A 22,090-nucleotide genomic window follows, 5' to 3' on the forward strand; every position below is an offset into this window, starting at 1 on the left:
ACTACAGAAAATAAACAGGAACAGAATAAATAGATAAATCAGCATGTAAGGAACAAGATTTATTTAGAGATGTATGGGACTTTTTCTTTCCCATAAGCATTTCTAGTTTTAAGTCCTTTATTTATATTTTTATTGTTCCTGCAGCTTCACATGAATGCATTGGAATTGTATGAGGAATAATCTAAATTATCTCGCAGAGTGAGGCTGATGTCTCCCACAAATTAATATTAGCTCAGTACGTTGGCAGATTGCACATATAAATCACCAAAGATACACCGTGCCTCCTTGTCTCAGGATAAATATAATTCACAGTGAATTTATTGCTGATATTAAAATGCACCACTGCACTGTAACAATTATTTATTTGTGTTTAATTTCAATAGGGCAGAAATTAATTTGCCAGCTTCCAGGCTTCTCCAGCACTAGGTGGCTGGGGGAGCTACTGGAAGGTGCCTTCCTCCAGCACACCCCAGCACTTCTCCATAGGGATACATTTTCCAAAGGCAGTAGGTGCCCAGCTTCTCCTCCACCTACACACACACAAGTTTTCAAGCCCCAAAGATCACATCATCTTTCCACAGCTTTCAGGTTCCCTCCAACTTGTAAAGTTTTCACAGCAGCCATCAGGGAACTGAAGACCGGGGCCCTGACCTCCAGTTTGAGGACTCTTCATTCCCATAAGGAAATCAAAGTACTGATTTCTAAACTCAAAAACATTTCAAACCCACATCTGCAAACCATTACTTTCATACATAGTTGAATTAGTAAATCTGCAGATAATTAACACTTAGAAAACATATCTAAACAAGCAAATTTAATAAACAGAGGAAAAACACCACTGCAGGAAATGGGTATTTTGCAAGCAAAACTGGTATCTAAAATGACTAAAAATGTTCTCAAAGGAGCAAGTGTGGTATGAAGTGATAACTTTTTCTCAGAGAATTATTCTAACTTGAATAATTTCAGTGCTTTATGGGACATAATACACATAGATACGCAGTTCAAACAAAGAATGAGAAGCTGCTTGGAAAAGCAGTGGTTTTGAGAGAGACTTTGGGTCACACCAATCCCCTGCACAGTGCTGTAGCAGATGCTACAAAGTCTTTGGAGGTATAGGCAGACAGGTAGCATTTAGGATGAAAACTGTGTTTTCACTGTTCAACATATGTATGAGATTATTGCCAGACTATTGTTGCTATTCCATTATCCAAACCCTTTTTTAAAAGAAAATTGAAAATGAAGATTTTGTAGAAAAAGCACCATTGCATTACAGGTTTCCTCACAAAGCAGGTAGGATTTTGCCCCTGTTCCTATCCAGGATTTGAATGATCTTCTCATTCCTATCCTAGATCTGATGAGTCATTTTGTGGTTTAACTTGATTCATCTACGATCACCATTAAGAATACAGGGAGGAAAGAGCTGCCACTCAGCAAAGAGACAAATCCAGTGTCTGGAATGTAAAAGGGCAGAAATCAGCACTAACATAGCAGCAAGGAAGTGAACAATTGTGACACTGTACATGAGATTAACGTGGAGCTGTTGTATAGCCAGCATGTAGGAAAAAAAAGATGCAAAGGATTAAAGTCAGAAAGGAATTCTTGCCTCTGGAATCACTGATGTAAACCAAACCTCCAAACAACACTGAACTAGAAGGGGAAACACTGAACTACCAACATTCTCACATCTCAATCATGCACCAAGTTAACTTTGTTTTTAATTACTGATGAGATTAAGACCATCAACACTGATTTAATATAAAAACCAGTGCAGAAACTCTTCAGATTTTGATTGTTCCTGTACAAAATTACGAAAGAACATTAAAAAACCCAAACTCTTTACACCCAGACACTAATTGAAAACAGATGAGAGTTTGTGTAATGAAAATCAAATCATCAAAAACATTTTGTAAAGCAGAGTCATATGAAAAACTTTTGTTTTCTTTCATACACTGTACTATTAGATGGTCAGTACACATACACACACTGCACTGTGCAGAGCTCCTACCCAAAGGATACTGAGGGTCTTCGCTTTTGATTAAGCCTCTACTTAACAGAAAGGAAAGATAGCCATCAATCTCAGCAGATACTGTGTCACTTCCCATGTCTCTTAACCTTACATAGTTCACTTATAAATTATCCACTACTTTCCCCCTGAAGATCTCAGAGAACATCACAGAGATAAGTGAGAATCCATTTTACTGATACGAGAACCAAGGTCCCAGCGCAGGAAGAAACCTTATCCTTACTGACAAACGTTCCCCTATTGGGACACTGTGGTAGATAGAGCACTGGAGCCTAACCCTTGATTCATCAACCCAAGTTAAGCACTCTTCTATCATAGTTTTCAAAATAAAAAAGTGTGAGCAAAATCTTTCTATAAATATATAGATTTAAAGAGGTGGACAAAATACTTTCAAGTCATAGCTCCTAAAGTTGCCGGTTCGAAATGATATATAGATGAGCTGTAATACGTGCCAGCAGTGGATGAAGAAGAGTAACCCATAATTTAAAGCATCCGAACTGGAACCCTTTACTCATAAAACAAAACCGTGCTTGTTACATCTACCTGGTACTTCCTTGCCATAATCTTCATCGTCCTGTTCCAAAAACTAAAACAAACTCACATAATAAAAAACCCCATCTAACATCCACTGCAATTAAAGGCTGCTATCTAATTATTAACCTCATCCTCTCCAATCTAACAGAGCACATTTAGATATTTGAAGAATCAACATTTTGGCCAAGTTTATTAATAGAATAAAAACATGCTTTGCAATTTGTTTTTTTATTTTAGTAACTAAAACACGTAATTATACCAATTTACTTGCAAAAATGGAAACTGTAGTTGTTTCCAAATCCTTTGCTTATTAAAAATACCATAATCACTTCACAGCATTAGAGCCATTTTGTTATAAATAACTGCATTCAATTTATTTAGTAGATACACAGGCGGTGATAAACCGCTTAAACATAGAGATGGGTATAAGGTTATAAAAAGTCACTGTCAATAAAGTATTTGCAATATGATTCAATATGCATCGTCATGCTATTTGCAAACACACGGAGGGCACAGATTAAGCCGTACAGCTGCCCTGGCATAAAATTTATCAATGATTAACAGCAAATGCTTGATGTGGAATATGGGTGGGAACATATGATTACTCCATGTGTTCAGTGTCTGCATTGCGAGGTGAAGTCAGAGCCACTAGGTTGTGTCTTAATGCAGAAACATAAGATGCATTACCATGAAAACATTAAGAAACACAAGAATTGCTTTTTGTCAGCCCATATATATTGGGTAAGTTAATGCTGTGATAACCCCTAGTTTTATCTCCAGTAACAGATGCAGCCTGAGGACAACAGTACAAGTTATCTTATGTCTCACTATGCCATCTACCAGTCTCCATGCTGCTCTCCATCTGCTTGGCCCTCTCAGTAAGGCTCTCTTTAGGTTTTAATTTGTGCCTTTCAGTCAAGATTCTGGCAAGCAGACTGAGAAAATCCCAGACATGACCACTGGTTCAGGACCTGAGCAGTCCCACCAGGCAGCCAGCGTGCTGCATTAGATAACCCAGAGCTACTGGTTAACATGTAGACTTACTAACTCAAGGACCCCACAGACAAGCAGTCCTAAAGTGGAACTGAGTCCCTAAGACCAAAAGGAGTTCAGAACAGATACTCAGAACTCTTCTGCATTGAAATAGCTCAGGTAACTTCACAAAGTGCTCCTTAGCTCTTCCCTGCCCAGTGCACGGTATCACCAGTAGTCATCCTTTAGTGCATTCATTACCAAAACACGCACCCAGGACCCAGGTACCTCTGCTCCTGGGGAGAGGACCTCAGAACTTGAGAACTTGAAAAACGTCCCACTGGGTCAGAACGGCGGTCCATTACTGTAAAGCTTTTTTATTTGTGAGACTTTAGCCTCTGAGCACAAGTTTTCATTACACTTCTTAGAGGTTAAGGTACCTACAGAGCCCTTCTTACCTGAAGAGCTGCGTACACAGAAGTTAATACTTGCTTCTTTGGAAAAGGGGCTAAACTATCACCCTGTTTCACACAAGTTACTGAAAATATCAGAATAGCAGAGCTAACACCAAGGCTAAAATGGAAAGATCTATGTGATCTCCATACAAAGGAAAAAAATACTGTTATCATAGCTGCCTAGGATCTTACGTTTCATTGCAAGACATCTGAACATACCTCATCAATACATAACAGATCACGTTAAGGTAGCATGTTTCAAACAACTCACAATTCCCATCTCATAAAAAAATAGCTCTATCACAAACCTCTTTTGATCAGAGAACAATGGTTTGAACAGAAAGAGCTTCCAGGGCTGTCTGTCCATATAATTATAAGACTAAAGTCAATTTTCAGTCAGCTGCATTTAATGACAAAACTTGTATCCTTGTTCAACTAGTTAATGACACAGATTATCTGCAAAAATATTCCGAACAAAGGTTGCTAATACATTAACCCACTCTGCAATATTTTATCTAATTGGTAACCCCAATAGTTCTGAGTATGACATGATACCATCCTTTGAAATCAGATGCAGAGACCTAGAGATAATTGGGATTGATTACAGTTCTCAACAAAATAGGAACAAAGAGACAAATTACGGCCAAAGAGAGGGAAAAAAAATAAAATAAGAGAGCTTTTTCTGTCAAGATCATAAAGTCAAACAGAAGTGGGGGAAAATCTATTCCGGATGGATCATGCTTTCGTCTAAGAAGCATTTTCTGCTGTACGATGATACAACTCCCTCTGAGGTACAGCAGTATCATTTTGTACCTATAGCAGGCATGCTACTTATTATATTTTATTGACCTGAATTTTATTTATTTTTGCTCACACAGAGTCTAAGCACAGCCAAGTGAGAAAACCATACATATATGCTTCCTTGGGAGATTCTCTGGGGTGCAGAGCAGGTAACATTTAACATTATCAGCCATGCTCAAGAGCAAAAGGAAGGTATGAAGCAATGCAAGAAAGTGAGCCAGGACAAACTCCTGCACACGATCTCTAATTACAGCACCATTTTTGGAATAAAAATCTACCACACATTACCAACCAACTTACTATCCTGCACAGTAATTTAAATACATACATAGATCTTGAAAATGGGCTGAACTCGGTTTGACCTGAGTCTGGTCAGGTGAAGAGGTTAACTTGTACATCTTGAACTTAAGGCATGGATAATTATTTCTCATTAACACCTTTCTATCCAGATTCCAAAGTACCTGCACTTCCATGAAGCAAATAATCATACCCCATCAATAAGCAGAACAAAGAACAACCCCATCTTCAGATTGTTTCACACAGCTACAGAGCAGCTCAGATAGACACGTCTACTACTACAAGTCCACCATTCCTTCCACACCATTACTGCTAAATTAAATTCCCAGGTAGTAACATTTCAGCTAAAAAAGAAGAAAAAAAGAGGAGGATATGCTGAATAGTCAGAGATTTATAGCAGTTTAGCTACAGCAGTATGACTGAGAGCAGTAAAGCTGCTGGCACATTCTTAAGTTTGCTGGGCAGCATCAACAGTGCCACAGGAGCAACACACTCAGAGGATCACCGCAAGCCTCAGATTGAGAGAGTAAGCAGTTACCAGGTTCCTTCAGCAACCCCAGAGGCATCAGGAGTCTGTATTTCAAGGATCGTTTCAGCAGAAAGGAGGCAGAAACTTGAGCAAGGCACAAAATCAGCCTGAGGATTTCATACGTTGGGTAAGTCAACAAGAAGCTCTCATTTCCTCTCTCTCTTGTCTGGCTGCTGAACTGAGCACTTTTCTCTTGGAGACTCAAGCACAAGTAACCTGTTTCTGACTTAAGATATCAGAATACCGGGCACATTTCATCCACGCTATATCACAGAGAACATGGACCGAAATGACAGAGATTGGGAAAGGAAACATAACTTAGGTTTCTAATGCTGGAAGCAGACCAATGAACTTACTGTAGATTTATAGCAGTATGACTACAAATGAAATTGGACCGTTATCTCTGGTTTTATAGCCACTGGAGTGGTGTAGGAGGTATAGGGCCAGCTGCCACAGGCCATATTTGTTAGGTAAGGCTTATTTCCCTCATAAACCACACTGACCAAACACAACAGTCAGGAAGTAATTGTATGGGTTTGCATCCTTAAGAAGCCCGCGAAAAAAAATATGGTAAGTTTGCTGTCAATTTAGAATTCGAGTCTATTGTTGTACTTTATTTTGCTCCGAGTATAAAGCCATTACATGACTAAAATTAAATAAAATGGTTTCCTTGAGAGCTGTTTGGAATATTCTAATATATTTGTCTTACAGCTTCATTAATCCATTTCTAATTCATTCTGCAGGTTTACTCAACAGCTGTGCCTGATGGAAACTACAAATCTGGATAAAATTAAAGCTGCTATACCACTAAATCACTTTATTTACAAAGGCTTCACATTTTCTGCTATTTCAGATCATAGTCTACCTATAGGCAAGAAAAAGCATCTTTTCAGAAGCAGAAAAACCACCAACCACAAATACTAGGTTTTAAGAGTGAAGTCAATTAGTATCAATTACAGGAGGTACCTGTCCTATTATTCCCTTTTTTAGGCAAAGATCAGTTTTCATCTTTAAGCTTCCATGCACAGCATTGCCACACAACAGGAACTACCACTTCCTTATTGTTTATAGCACCATAGCAGCAATTACAACCTCTAGTTTTACTAAGAAGATGCTGGATTTCAAACAGCAGTGTAAAGCAGCTGCAACCTGTATGACCGATATCAAAGATGCTCCTTTACTGTAACAAACACCTCTTCCTGCTTATAATAAAAAAAATTCATTAATTAATTAAGGAGCCTTAGGTGTAGAGCACCTAAACAAAAGGAAACACTGACTTTCAAGCATTCACGGGGATTCTTGATGCTGTAGTGCTCAGAACAGAAAACCACTCATGACTCATCATTCAATTGTGCCTCAGGGTGCAAGAGCTCGAGTAATGAGTTAAAGGAAGTTCATTAGAAATTGTATCTCTGCACTCTTCAGCCTCTGCTATAGAATTACTGTATGGCAGAGCTCCTTTCCAATTTAGGAAATGTTACACTAATTGAGTATGCAGGCTCATGCTCTCCCATCTCTGATTAATTAGCACCACTCTAGCTCTTCACATCAATCTTGTGAAAACCACTGTGACTGATCTTGTCTCACTTGGAGCTGAAAATTACTTTGCCAATAGCATAACATAATACTTGGGTATAAACAACAACAAGGACGGGACACTCTGACGGCCCCACGATCGCTCCTTTTGTGCGGCACATCTCTCCAGTGCTTTTGAAGACAAAGGACAAGGCTTCATGAACAGCAAACAAATGCAAGTCAGAAAAATTAAGACAGCATACTGCATGCCCTTTGTTTTTACAGTGGTGTTTCTAATCAACAGAAGCAGCAGGTTTTGCAGTCCCTGCTTGGCAAGGTCACTGCAAAGGTCACTTTGGGCTCCCCTCCCTTCCTTGTGAGGAAGAGAAGTCCCATTTAGGAAAGCATTCACGAGCTTCAGGCATTCAAGAGTAACTCCCGGAGGATTACTGCTAACGCTTGACACAGCCAGACTACACAGCATGACCCAGAGCCACTCTGCTGCACTTTCCTTTCTTAAACTTTGGAAAAGATGTTCGAAATGGCTGCTGGGCAAGAGAAAGAACACATGCAAAGGAACAACATGAAGTGCAAAATGTTTTTTTCTCACGTTGTCTTTTGCTACTGACAAGTCAAATGGTTGAGCCAAAAAATGTCAGCAAGACAGAGATGAAGGCTGATGATTTCAGGGCAGGAGTGAAGTTACAGGCAGAATCTCCCAGTTGGGCCAGGCTGCTTTTATCACACGTATCACAACTCCCAGGCTAGCCTAAGGCTGAGCAGCTCAGCTGAACGCCTCCCAGCTTCCAGCCCCGTTGTTTTACGCTTATAACTTTCTCCTAGTCATCAGCCCAGATTTCACAGGCCAGATTGTCTTGCTCTGAATTCACTTACTGATTTTAACCCAGAATTTATTATGCTCCTTAAGCTGTATGTTTCTGAACAAATCTGCAAGAAAGGTTTTGCAGCTAATAACAGCCTCTCTCTAATTTCTTCATAGCAGCGCAGCCTTCCAGCTGAGCGTCCTTCTATTACAGGCTTGTGCTCCAAGACACAAAAATACAATTCAAAGGAGACGAGATCTACCTCAGTTCCTTCCCCATCATGTTTTAGCAACGTTTCAGGAATTCCTGCATGGCTCCCTGCATGGACACAGGATGGTATGCAGCACACCAATGGGAACAGCAGCAGCTCTTGCTGTTTCATGAGCACCAGGTGACTTCTGTGCCTGATAGCCCCTTCATCCCCTGGTCCTGATGAAGCATCTCACGTGGAGGAGAGGATGTGCACCCTGTGCTGCAAGGGTGAACAGAGCTGCCTCCAAAGGAGATGGCCAGATCTCAGCAGCAAGGTCATTGCTGTGACCCTATCTGTGCTTGTTTTGGCTCTCTTTCCTGCCAAGAACATGAAGAAAAATCCTGCGTTTCTGTTATAGTTGTAGGAACGGGGTGAGGAACAGATTTCCCATTAAGCTGAAAAGATTTTAAAACCAGCCATTACCAAAAGGTTTACAAAGGCTGAGATTTTAAAAGTGTCCTGAGGGAAGCAAAGAACCTCTTGGAAATTAATGGGAATTAAATGTCCAAAAGCCATGGGCAATTCTGAAAATCCTATCCAAGTATCTAATACTTCTATCTGCCAGAGACACTAACATTTAAAACAAAAGTGATTTTATCACCGGCTAAGAGCCAGTTTAAGTGAAAGAATTATAAAATATTAAACCAATTAGTCTGTTTGACAACTTGACATTGATTCTTCCCAGACGATGAGCAGGCTGCAGCATGGCAGGAAACAGCATGAGCCCGATATAAAATGAGAAGCAACTTCTAAGAAGTCTCAGAAAACTGCAGGTCAGAGCCCAGACCCGCGTGTGATGAAATAAGCATTTCTTTGTATTTGGCAAGTATAATGTAGGTATTTCTTACCTAAGCATAAGATTTATGATCCCCTTAACTACTCGTTAGATTGCTCTGATGTGCTTAGGTTTATAAATGACGTGAATAGCTAATGACTTTTTTTGTGCTTCTTTCTTCTTCTTTTGTCACCTAAAACAAAGGTCTCATATTTACATTAAGGATATCTTGGAGCACGGACTAACCTTTCTCAGATCCTCTTCTTACATAACTAGCTCCAGCAGATCACACATGTGAGGAAAGGAAACTGGCTCAGCCCAGGTAGAACCAAACCACACCAATTTGAGTGGTACAGGAAAATTAAATTTAAGCTTCATTTTACACGGGGAAAGAAACCCATAACCTTTTGAGAGCTACATAAAAGGTCATGGCAGTAAACAACAGGGACTCTGAGACACAACTGTTAAGCATTCCCTATGCAATACAGCACAGAGTGTTTCTAAAAGAAAAGGAAAAAACGGGGACATTAAGAAACACATTTTCCTGCTCCTTCAAACGCTGTGGTTAAAATCATCCTTGCTTCCTCATTTGACCTGTGAAATTAAGCTATGTGCATTCCAGCCCACACATGCACATTTCCATACAGTCACGCTCTGTACAGAACTGCCCTGTCTGCTATGCCTACAATTGGTTTCACCGGGACTCAAAGTGGGATCATAACCAATCCCACCCACCAAGGAGAAAACACCAAGGAGCACTTCACCACAATTCCCCAGACCTCTATTTTCGACGACTGTGATGTTGTAACTAAGAAGATTCAATTAAACAGATTCTTTAGGCTTACTCAACCAGCGCTTTATGAACCATCTCACCTCTTATCAGGCTAAACCAGATATTTATTATAACAATAAGGAGATTTCATACTAATGTCTCACATTCACTGAAGCCCAGAGATATTAAACAAGATCATTTACCGCTGTCTGCTGCCATTTAAAGAACTACATTCAGAAAACGTGAGGTGTTCAAAGGTTAATTTGGATTAATGTCACTGGATTTTGCTTCCTTCTCCCAATCTTTGGCTCCTTTACTCCCTCAGAACCTTTCAGCTCATGGGGAACAAAGCCTGGACACACATGGAAGCCAACTGACTGCTCTGCACAAAGACCAAGGGCTGCACACACTGCACAGTTGAACACTGCGGGGTTCACAGAAAAGGCAAAGGGTTTATGGAATAACAGCATAGTTTTCCTCCACACTGAGCTAGCAATTATCTGCAGAGCTAGCAAAGAGCACCAGTAGGCAAGGACCAAGAAACAAGGGACAAAAGGATACTAGCAAAGTCATAAAATCAGATTCCAAATAGGGAACGAACAAATAACTATGCAGATTGAAATATGGAATTTCTTTATTTCCTTGTCTTTGGAGAAAGGTGAACTAACAATATATAAGAGGCCAGATAATGAGAACGCCAGCTGGCTGAACCCTGTGGAATTTTGGAAACAAAAAGCCCGAGTGTGCAGTACAGAATGAATGTGCAGAAAGGGAAAGGCAACAGCATTTAAGAACTTCTGCAGAGGAAGACAGGTCATGTTAAAATCATACACCCTCTCTTCTTATAGCAGCACCAGTCAGCAGGCCCTTGTACTTAATTCCTGCTATACAAGTGGTAAGTACTACCCCCTGTCACCCACTGCCCTACGGTACCAAGTGGCCCTGCTGTCAGAAGACACTATTTCCATGTAAACCAATTGATACTTTCTCCGTATTTTCCTTTTCCTACATCTTTTAATGTCCCTGTTCTTTCCAAGCAAAATAAAAATCAATGCACAAGCATCCATACCATCGTTTGCCCCACTGTATCTTGTTTGTTAGCAGAGCTCCTGTTGGCACTGCAGTTATTTATAGGAAATACCACAGCCTTCTTTTTTCACCCTCCAGCACCTCAGCCCCAGCACTGCAAACAATGCTGCAGGAGGGATTTAATCACCAAAGTCAGCTTCAGTTTAAAAATAAGCTGCACTTTGTTACCAGAGCTAATAACCACTTTACAATGGGAACTAAATTACGTATTTAATACCAAAAAAACAGAAGTTTTTCCTAAGCTGACACTGGTAATTTTGCACACATTTCTTCCATAGGACATATTCTGGGTCAGGTTGCCTGTATTGGAGCATAAGATCATTGCCATCATCACTTCCCATCTTCCCAAGCACACAAGATGTATCATAACAGAGAGGTAACCATGCAGCATCGCTTGATCTGCACCCCACAACACCACGCTACGCCAACCCTGCAGGTGCGGCAGCACTACTGACTGCAACAGAGAGCTCACGTCTGGCTGGAAAGCTGATGTTATAAATGATGAGCATGGCTGAGGAGGAGATTGCATGAGGAAGTTGGGGCAATACACAGGATTTCTGTGGAGAGCTGCTGCACAGCAGGGTATGTGTTTGTCTGCCCAGCGCATAAATTGCTTTGGTGGCCCCTCAAGTGCTTAAACCATGGGAGTGCCCTCAGACAGCAATGTAAATTACACTAGTGTGCAAGCACTGTCCCACTGCAATGACTGCAAAAGAATTCATGCTCAAGCCCTTTTCCTGAGCTAGTGAGCAGCAAAACAGGCCTCACTTCTACAGCAAATGGAAGGGAGAAAGCAGGCATTTAAGTCACTTATTGGGCTAAGAGGGTCATTCTATAGTACAGAAAACACGACACAGATGTGATGGTGAAATTGCATGGCATTAGTGTTTTTTGCATACTGTGACCTACGTGCCTCCATCATCTCTGAGATTCCATGGGAAAGGCACTCTATGAGCATACAAGAGGAAAACCTCAGTATGACAATAAACTCTGCAGAAGAAAGTGTAAGTGTGATGCAGACTGTAAGGCATTGTCTTTATTCGGCAGTGTTTGTCTTCTTAAAGGCAAGAAATGAATGACGACTTCAGAAAGAATCTAAAAACCAAAGTAAAAACAGATTCTCCACTCCAAAGCCTTTCCTTTCCCTATTTAGAAATAGTATTTTTTTCCCTCTCTCACAGAAAATCCAACAATATAAACCTATGGCACAAATACAGCCTCAGCATCCTGGAAAGAACTCAGCCAGCACAGCAGCTCAACCACCATGTATTCCAATCCCATTATTTTTCATTCTTAACTTAACCATCAAGTATTTTCCAATGCCAGAGAGCTTTTACTGCCAGAGAGCTATTTTCTGCTTTGTACTCATCATTCGGATAAACAAGAGATGAAGAAGAGAAGTTAGCATAAGGGTTCTGGAACTGTAGAAACCAACAAGAAAATGTCAGACTTTCTTAAAATGTGCTTATCTAAAAATCATGTAATACCTTGCAGTGTCCAGGGTTTCAGCTTGTTTTGCTTTTGAATTAACAGTAAACAAAGCACTTAATGGAATAAGATGAACTAAGAACATACTGGAGGTAAAGTTCAAAAGATGATGCTGTTTTTAAGGAAGTCATGGGCCCCAGCTAGATTTCAGCTGACAACCTCTTCAACAGAACTACAATTCCTCCCAACTCTGCAGTCCCGAAGATTTTCAATAATAGCACTTTTGTCTTCAAATCATTTGCTACACGTCCTGCAATACTGACCTCATGCTTCATCACCAAGGGCATCCACTTTGACTAAAATTGCTACTCTGAACTTGGCAGATATTAGGGATTTGGCTCCAATTCTGAATCACGTATTCTACTCCATGGGATGAGAAAAAAGGCACTGCAAAATTATTTGTCATCTACTGAATGAAAAGAGACATTTCAGTCTTGGTTTCTGCCTACTCATCTACAGTCCTCAGCACCAGAATGGTGAGAAGAAACACGAGGTCCTCACAGCACACCCAAAGCCAGCTGGCTATCAGCATTCATCAGCACGAATTACATGCTCTTAGTACTTAAGTCTCCTCGTATGGAAACTAAAGTTTTTAGAGTTTGTGTAGACATTTATATCCTTCTTCAGAGCACATGGCATGATTGCATGTTCAAGAATGCTTTGATATTTTGTAAAGTTGTGGTGGTATTTAGCCTGCATTCCTGAAACCTTTTTATTACCTGCACTCATCAGCAGACAAAATGAGAAGATTCAGCAGAAAGTTCAAGATGCTTTTGCACAACACAACTGTGAAGCATTTTTTCTTTAATTCCACCACTTCTTTTCATAAAAGCTGATGATATCACCTCTAACCAGGACCTGGCCTTCTTTCTAGCCTATGAATAAATCCATTACTCTCAACACTAAGTGTCGAGATTCACTCCCAACCCTGTTTCTTCGGAATGTTATTTTTACATAAGGAGTTGTTTGTCTCAGACACTCTTTGCCCCAAAAAACTTCAGGAAATCAAGTAAGACAGATGCTCTGAAAGTAATGCCTCCTATTTCATTATATTGTCTCATAACATCAGAGGTGGAAGTTGATGATACAGCAGTAGAGGTTGAACGTTCTCACCAGTATTATTTCATGATGTTCTGTCACTATATGACAGATGGCAGCAGAGGGTCAAGTCTGACAAAATGATATCTGAAATGGATGTGCATATGGAACAGAAGATGTACCACTGAATTTCTCCATCCAGAAAGAATAGCAGCTACTGACATTCATTGACACTTGCTGAATGTTTATGGAGACCAGACAGGGGATATGAGCACAGTGAGGCTGTGGGTGCTGTATTTCAGCAGAGCTGACAGCAGCTCACCTCCACTGGAGCAGATGTCTACAAACATAGCATGCTCACTGCTGAAAATGCACAGCTAGTGATAGTGACTGTTGAAAAGCAGTGTTTTGTAGCTGAGAACCTGCTCTTATCAAGTAACATTTTTGTTCTCTTTGTACCTCCTGTAGTTTCCATGGAAACAAATAAGAGGCATTACTTTCAGAGCAACCTACGTAGCAGATGTTCAATAATAAACCTCAAGCTGAACAGTGAACTGAGCTTACTCATATGGAAAAGGAAAAAAGGGTAGAACTTATAAATGACTACCATAATCTCAAAACATTAATTGAGCCGAGAACATTATCTATTTTCATCCTGAAGAAATTTAGGATAAGCCATAGTTTCCTGTTTTAGGGTGGTGTCCAAAATTGTTCAGAGGTCTGCAAAAGCAATCTTTCTAGTCCTGTTTGAAAAGACATGCTTGGAGATTTTCCCATTAAAAGAGGAAATGGGTTTGTCTGAAGTGCAAAGCCTTTGTATTCTTCAAAGAATACAAACAACTAAACAACATAACTTTTTTAGGGGAGTCAGAGCAGGAGAAGGGAAGTGCTCCTTAGAAGACTGGGTTTTTATCTTGATGCCATAAGTAGACTTAAATATGCAGTTGGACTAATATTTGTTTAACTCCGAGCTTCACCAAAGTAATTAGTTTAATATACAACACATTTAAATGGCAGAACAGCAGGAATGTTCTGTTTTAAATACAACAATGAAACGAAACTTTCCCAAATAACTCCTAATCTTTAAAGATAAAACTGCTATTGAGGTTTACACTAGCAGAATACAAAATGGTTTCCTGAGATATTCTGCACAGTAACTATGTGTTATAAAGGAGCTGCAAGACAGGAGCCATTTTTTATTTTAAATTACTCCACCCAGTCACCTCTCTGCATTCTGAGGTTTCTCTGGTTGCTATTCATTCTTGTTTTAAACAACTGCAGGTAGTTGTCATCATGATGCTGCTCTCTGGAAACACACAACACTGCAGCTCAGAATAGAGGATGACCACAAGCCTGAGATTGGCCAACTCCCATATGGCCTCATAGAAACCTGTTGCTCAGGCACAAAAAGTCTGCTCCATGGCTGCAGGCATCTGAGACGGTTTGGAATGCCAAAAAGGACCTGCTCACTTGGGAAGGGACAGAGTTGTAGGATTTTGCCTTTTAGCACAAGCCCCAGATTTGCAAACATTGGCATTCACACTCTGTGGGTAGTACAACCTAAAATGTTTTTGACTTTGACAGAAGGAGATACCCAAAGGCTACATGCTACAAGATGATTCATGGGGCACTTCACATTTTTCATCAACTGCCCTCCCCAGTTCATGCTTCCCTCTTCATTAAGAAAAATAGACGTTTTCTACCAGCCACCATGTCACCCAAAGGGCAAATAAGATCCCAAGACAACTACAGAAGAAACTGGGCCTTTTGCAACAAGCCAACGAACAAAATCACCAAAAAACAACAAAGTAGGAAAATCTCAGAAGAAGAAGCCTACCTGTGTAGGGTGTAAAATGCCTGAAAGAAAAGCTAATGAGCACCCAGGAAGAGGGACAACCATAGCTGAGAACTATAATCTGGAATCTGGAACCAAGGGGACTTTTACAGCCAAGCACACGTCACAAGCATTTCCGATGACTGTGCACTTATAGGAGCCAGCTAAAAAACACACTCCACTTGAACTGCAAACATTCTTCCAGTACTGACCCAGAGACTGCAAACTGAAGAGATTATTCCATTTGCACGAAGACTGTGCTTGAAACAGTTACAGAAACCAGTGGCAACAAAATCCTCATGTGCTAATGTATTTACAACTGAAACACGGTTTGCAAATATGAATTTCAGAACATTATAACGAGCCTTACAAAAAAGGGCAATTCCAAACATTTCATACCATTTCATAAAGACACAGCCTCATACTAATGAATCGCAAAACTGGCAACAAAGACAACCAATTAGTTCATCATCTTAATTTCCTGCTATGGCAAAATCTGTCTCCAGAGTGCATTCAAAAGCACTATTTAGATCTTAACAAAATTAGTTAACCCTGCAACTCTGTGTGACATAGTATGAATAAATGGTCTCTTACACAGAAGTAGTTTAAACGTTCAGAAAAAAAAACAAAAAGACCTTGCTTGCAATGGATTTCTTTTTGCTACCAGATCCCAAAATGCACAATGCTGATACCGCAGCTGCCAGGAAGTCTGTCTGGGTTGCAGAGCCAGACCATCTCTCAAGGGTACAAGAAGCATGACAGAGGACATCGAGGTAGATAAGGCCTTTGAAGGACTCCAGTGAACAGTGCATCTAAAATTCTCAGAGAGGAATATATCAAAAATTATTTGTTTTAATCCAATGGTCAGATGGCTGCACCTAACTTCAACCCATTATTCCCAGTAGTTATTCTTTTCACTAAACAACAACCTATAACAACCCCTACACTGTATAATGGTCCTTCCTGACTCCTCATCTGCAGAAGTTACACATCCATCTCTAGACCCCCAGGTTCTATTCTTCCACTCTATGCATGTCACTGTATCCTTTAGGTGAACAAGACAAAGTATCATCAGCATGTGTACTTCGTTTCTGCCCCTCTGACCATCACACTCATCTTCTTTGCACTGCTTCAATTTCCCCTGCACTGCTATGCAAAAATCCCGTGATCTAACAAACGGATCAGACAAGGTTTCTGTTCTCTAGTGAGAACAGGCACCATGCCCTGCAAAGACATGAGGCTCATTAGCCTTTGTGCTACTTCTCTATCACATCCAGCTGAGGAGTCCTTTCAGCAGGACCCATGAAATTAATGAACCACACTTTGGAGCCCACAGATCCTTCCTCAAGCAAAAGCTGCAAAGTAAGGTGCCCAGCCCTGCTGAACTGCAGTGAATAGGAATGGAATTTAGCTTCATCAAGAGGAAAGAGACAAGGCTAGAAAAATTCTCATCAGTGTCTTTGCAACAGTGCTCTTGTATGTCTTTACTGGCTTTCCACCACACAGAGAAACGATTTGGAGGACTGGCAATCCTGTAAACAAAGTATTTCCAACATTTTGGCTTTTAATGTGACAAAGCAAGGCTAGAAGACAGGCAGTTAAAAGAAGTTAAAGCTATTTACAAAAGAGGTATGTCTGAAATATTTCTGTTGTCAGCTTTCAATTAAATCCCTAGACAGTGTTAAATAGCAGGCATTCCAGTATGTTAAAAAATACATACAGGATATGAATGTTTTTCCTAAGCGTGTAGAGGGTTCACATACTCTTTCTTAAAAGGAACATTCTTGCTGTCTTTGATGTTGTAAATCTTATTATGTAAAACAGCCTGTTGTGTAAAATAAATGATGGCGTGTGATCCTGCAAGAAGCTTAGTGCCCATAAGTCGTTTTAAAGCCAACAGGAATAAAGGCCAGTCAGCATCAAGCAAATTTCTACTGTGAATTTGTGTTGTCAGTTGGTGAATGAAAAACCTTCTGAGAGAATAACAATTAATGTAAACACAACTTGACCAAATCAGAAGGTAGCAAGCTGGTCAGACTTCTGCTTTCAGAAAAAACTGCATCGACTTTTACTTCTGCTGCAAAGATCCATGTTACCAGTAGGACCGCTCCTCTACAAACATGATGCCTTAAGAAACTAGCACACTGTTAGCTCTACACTTTAATCCTTGAAGATCCCAATAAGAAGATGCGAGTCCACTGAATGCACGCATTATGTGATGTCAGTGCCAAAAGGAGCTCACAAGCTGGGGGAGCTTTGGCTCCATCAGTAGATTTGACGACTAACATGACAGATCCAGAACTCCATATGTATGGACACCAGTGGCAAACTTCCACTGGTGTACGGAGGACTGGCACACTTCAATTGGCTATCAGAAGAGCCACTGAAGTGCTATATTGCCTGTGCAAAGTGAAGGACTGATTTCACTCTTAGCTGATGCTGAGCTTACAAACTCAAACCTGGTGGCCTTACATCCAACAGGCCCATGATGTCCTCAGCATCAATCACTTCCTGAGACAGGAGAACAGTTAATTCTCTATCTTTTGCCAAACACTGCTTCTCTATAAAGTCTACAAAAAGCTTCAATTAGAGCAAGTTGTTCTATTAGGAGTTGGAGAAGAGCCATTAATTCATTTTTACTGTCCCCTCAGAGCCAGTACTGATAACTGTGTCCTCCTTCTGCTACAGGTAAACTGGTGGCCAAACGTGGGAAGACTACCTGAATAACCTACAAATTGTCCTGAGTTTTCTCTTTCCCCTGTAAGGGGACCCCAGACACTCACTGAAAGGATAAATACTGTGAATCTTCACCTTTCAATCTGGGCCACAGCAGGAGACCGTGACCCTGCCATGAGCAACAAGCTTGTATTTACCCTGCTCCATAGAAACGGCACATACAAAACAGATCCTTATTTTAGCTGGTCACTTGACATAAAAATGATCACACCGTGTTTATTTGCATTTTTAGCTTAATTACCTCTAGCCTCCTGTTATACTTGAGGGAGTTCTAATAAGATGTTAAGAAAGAAGCAGTTCTCAACATACATTGCCTCAGGTTAGTTCAATGCCCCATTAGCCCATCTAATGGCTTCTCATCTGCAAGCTTTTGCACCAGCATCCTGAAGTCAGCTAAAGAAAAGCACAGAGGCTGGGAGGTTATCACTTGTCCTCCTGGACCCTATCTATTCAGTCATGCGTGCTTTAGCCATCAATAACATTGCTGGTTGCACTTAAAACTTACCCTGACGAAGATATTAGCAGACATCAGCTACCCAGAGAGAGAGTCTAAAAAACTGTAGTCACTTTGAGGCAGAAATATCAAACCAAAACAAAAAGCCCCATAACACTTATCTTGGTAGAAAATCTTTTTCTATGGTGTTTTACTAGATGATAGAAGTTACATTTTTATCATTTGAATTCTTATATGGCAGTTTCATAGCATTATTCTCAGACACAATAAAAATACTGTTGTTTTCCATCACTTTTGCTGTGGAAATCTTCTCTGGTTCCACTGTGGTAAAGGACCTCATGCTATGGTGCTTATAACCAAGACTAAGCTGTTTATAACTGATATTTCCCACAGAGAATCTCTGCAGGAATTCACTTTGTTTCTCATCTATTCTTATAGATCTGTGAAATAACTTCCAATCCCCACCATCTTCTCACCTTTCTCTCTACAAACCATGTGGGAATAGTTGAAAACATAGCATATCTAATGTCCACTGCCTAGCAGTGAATAACTCATGAGTTCAGCTCAGGAACAAGAAATCAGGAGGTTCTTTGTTCTGGAACAGGCAGGGGACGAGAGCATCCTTAATGCTGCAAGGGAATAAACAGAGCTGTGCTGACTGTTGTCCTTCTGCAAAGTTTAAGGTGTTATTGCACAGCCCCACAGCTGGATGTAGAAAGAAATGGCAACGTGGAACAGGAGTCCAGGCCTCAGGTTCATGAGTTGGCTACTGAATAGCAAATATACACTAATTCAAAGGCTGGGCTGCATGGGGCTTCAAGTGAACTGGTCTGTGGAAGGCATCCCTGCCCACTGCATGGAGACTGCAACATGGTGATCTGTAAGGCCCCTTCCAACCCAAGTCACTCACTCTACCATTCTAAGATGCCTGCCCTCCTTTCAATGTGCATGTCTTTGCAGAGAATCCAGCTCCTTTACTCCAACATTATGAGGAATCTATGTGAGCAGTCCTGCTTTCTTTCATCCATCTGAAATAAAACCATTTCCAGATTTACATATTTAAGCATCACTTGTGGGACAACCCAATTCATCTACATTAACTACTTATTAACTGCTGCTAAATCAACAGATTTATAGACTAAGAATTCATTATTTATTCCAGATGAGAAAAACAACAATCAAAATACGTTTAACAATCAAGACACATTATTCAAAGAATAATTACACACACAGGGTGTGACCTTCATGCCAAGAGGCACCTTTAAATCCACATGATTTGGGTGTTAAGCAAGGAACAGCTACATAAATCCAAAGCTGTCCCAGTGATCCAATCCAGCAGCAGCAGGGTTCTTCCCTACTAAATAACCCTTTTCCCTACTACAGTCACTTAGGAGAAATGAAATAAAAGCATTCAGCTAACACCATCCTGAGATCTGCAAATACACATTTAATCTGTAACATTCTAAATCATCTTTATAATTCCTCATTACTTCAAGTCCCAAAGTGGAAGGAATGAGGTGGTACAAGGCACCTACTTCCATTTACATGATTACAGAATGGCTTGGGTTGGAAGGGATCTCAAAGCCCACCCAGCTCCAACCCCATGGCCGTGGTCTGGCTGCCCCCCAACAGCTCGCACTGCCCAGGGTCCCATCCATGGCCTTGGGCACCTCCAGGGATGGGCACCCACAGCCTCACTGCCCTCTGAGTGTAGAATTTCTTCCTAACATCTGACCTAAATCTCTTGTTACCTCCTAAATGCTCCAGTCAGTGTGAAGGGGTTCATATTATTTAAAAATTTTGTATACAAACACAAATAAATGTTGAAAATAGAGCCTAGCAGCATCATCTACAGCATTTATTGAAAAGCAAGGCAAAAAACTAATTCCAAATAATGGTTACTCAAAGGGAAAGCAACTGAAGCATTAAAGATAAAACACCAAATACTTTGTCTTTCTTGGGCTGATTCTGCTGGGTCTTTTTGGGCTAGTAGCAGCAATACGATTTAATTCTAAAGGTGGCAATTTCTTTTGGAGAGGAGGGAAAATAGAGGAAAAAAGGCTCTGTAGCCCTTGAGATGAAGACAGTGTAATACTGTGGTTTTCTGCAACATCTAGCACAAAGAAGCTATAAGCATAATACAAAAATCATCAGTTTAAAGAGATGAAAGTGGAACAGCAGACTTGTTGAGGTTGGCTGAAATACGCACATATATAACGTGAGCCAAAATCTGTCTTGTTTGGTTCCTGGGGGCTGGTCAGATATTTATGCTAATGTAGAACAACCTTGGGCATGTGAATGTCACAGAGACACGGGATATATTGCAAGTTGAGGTTTTGGATAACTGAGGTAATTTTCAGAGTAATTAACTAATGTCGGGAGACCCAATCGTGTTCCAAATAACAGGGAAGGTTAGATAATCGAATGCTGCTGTCTTACCACTTATCTTACTGAATACTGTAAAGGTTTTTATTGAAAAGCTTTTACTGAAAAGGAATTCAAGATCAAATGAGCACAGCGACCATTAATTTCACATGCAAAAAGTACTGCTAAAAGTACTGCTACAAGGTATTTTGTGCCAAACCACATGCTGCTTGTCTGCCAGAAAACAGGAAAGAGGTTTGTATCTTGAAGAGAGAGCTCCTCCCTCTGAAGAATCTGTCCTGCAGCCCATCCCTGCAGCAGCAGCACCCCCAGCCCTCCAGCTTCCCCTTCCCTTTCCACCTCCAAAACCAAACCTCTGAGTCACCGAAACTGCATGCGCCCAATTTGGCTGCCTCAGCCTCCTCCTGTCCTTCAGAAATACCTCGCAGTGTCTGGAAGTTGCTGTGTAATTTACAATAACAGCTTTCCAGGAACAAGCTGGGGATACAGCCTTGCCAGCAGGGAGGTATCTGCCCTACACCACGCACAGAGCTGCAATGAGGCCTCCAGACCAAAATGTTCTTGGTAATCTTTCCAATCCTGTGCTGAAAGAAGCACGAGTGGCTTTAACAGTGGAAAAACACTCCTAATCCATGTCTTTATACAGCTGAAACGTTTTCTGTGGCTTGCAGGTTGTTTTTTTTTACAATATACATTGGGCAAATGCTCCTCTGCTACAGCTCTCCTCCTTGGGCTGTGCTCCATCTCCCTGTTTTTGCTCAGCTACCTCTCTCCTCTTTAGCATTTCTCTAACATTTGTAACAATTGCAACATAACAGCACCTGCAACATGGTGCCTATTTTACACAGCAATAATCCACTTCCCTCCTTGAGATAAACTACTAGGGGGAACAAGAGCTAGGTTATTGGCTTGTAAAACAGTGTGATGATAGTATTATTGTCTAAATTAATGTCATTTGACGCTTTACACCACAGTTCCAGAGGTCCCACCTCAAGCATTAATAAAGCATTTTGCTTTTTAACATGCCATAGGGGAAAAGACCAACTTCTGATATCCAGGGATTGCATCAGTAAAACATAACTAATTGGTGCAATCTGCAAGAACTAAACAGGAGGCCTTGATTGTTTCTAACAACAGTTGTTACTTCCCTCCCCCTCCCTAACCTCTTTCCCTGCCCTCCCAATTACAGTTTTTCTGGTTCTTCATGCTGCTCATTTCTGAACAGTAGAAGCAGCTAAAAACACAACTTATTCATACCCATTTTCTGTACTGAAAAGTACATGCATTACCTCCGAGCTATCTTGTTCTCATTCATG

The 22,090-nt window shown here is 40.7% G+C and overlaps 1 protein-coding gene across 2 annotated transcripts in view; it reads right to left on the bottom strand.

The window, feature by feature from the left end:
* The window catches only part of PTPRG (protein tyrosine phosphatase receptor type G), a 367,775-nt gene that overhangs the window by 224,898 nt on the left and 120,787 nt on the right, over nt 1–22,090 (bottom strand). The window contains exon 1 of one of the 2 annotated variants that reach the window (XM_085516326.1): nt 5,621–5,663. The exons of the other annotated variant lie outside the window; for it this stretch is intronic. Coding sequence (XP_085372452.1) covers nt 5,621–5,648 — 28 coding nt within the window. The 5' untranslated portion in view covers nt 5,649–5,663. Of the gene's footprint in view, nt 1–5,620; nt 5,664–22,090 lie in introns of those variants that run through there. 2 annotated transcript variants of the gene reach the window in all.

The sequence above is a fragment of the Coturnix japonica genome, chromosome 15 (genome assembly GCF_054131305.1).
Source record: "Coturnix japonica strain WE chromosome 15, WE-NBRP24, whole genome shotgun sequence".
NCBI lineage: Eukaryota > Metazoa > Chordata > Aves > Galliformes > Phasianidae > Coturnix > Coturnix japonica.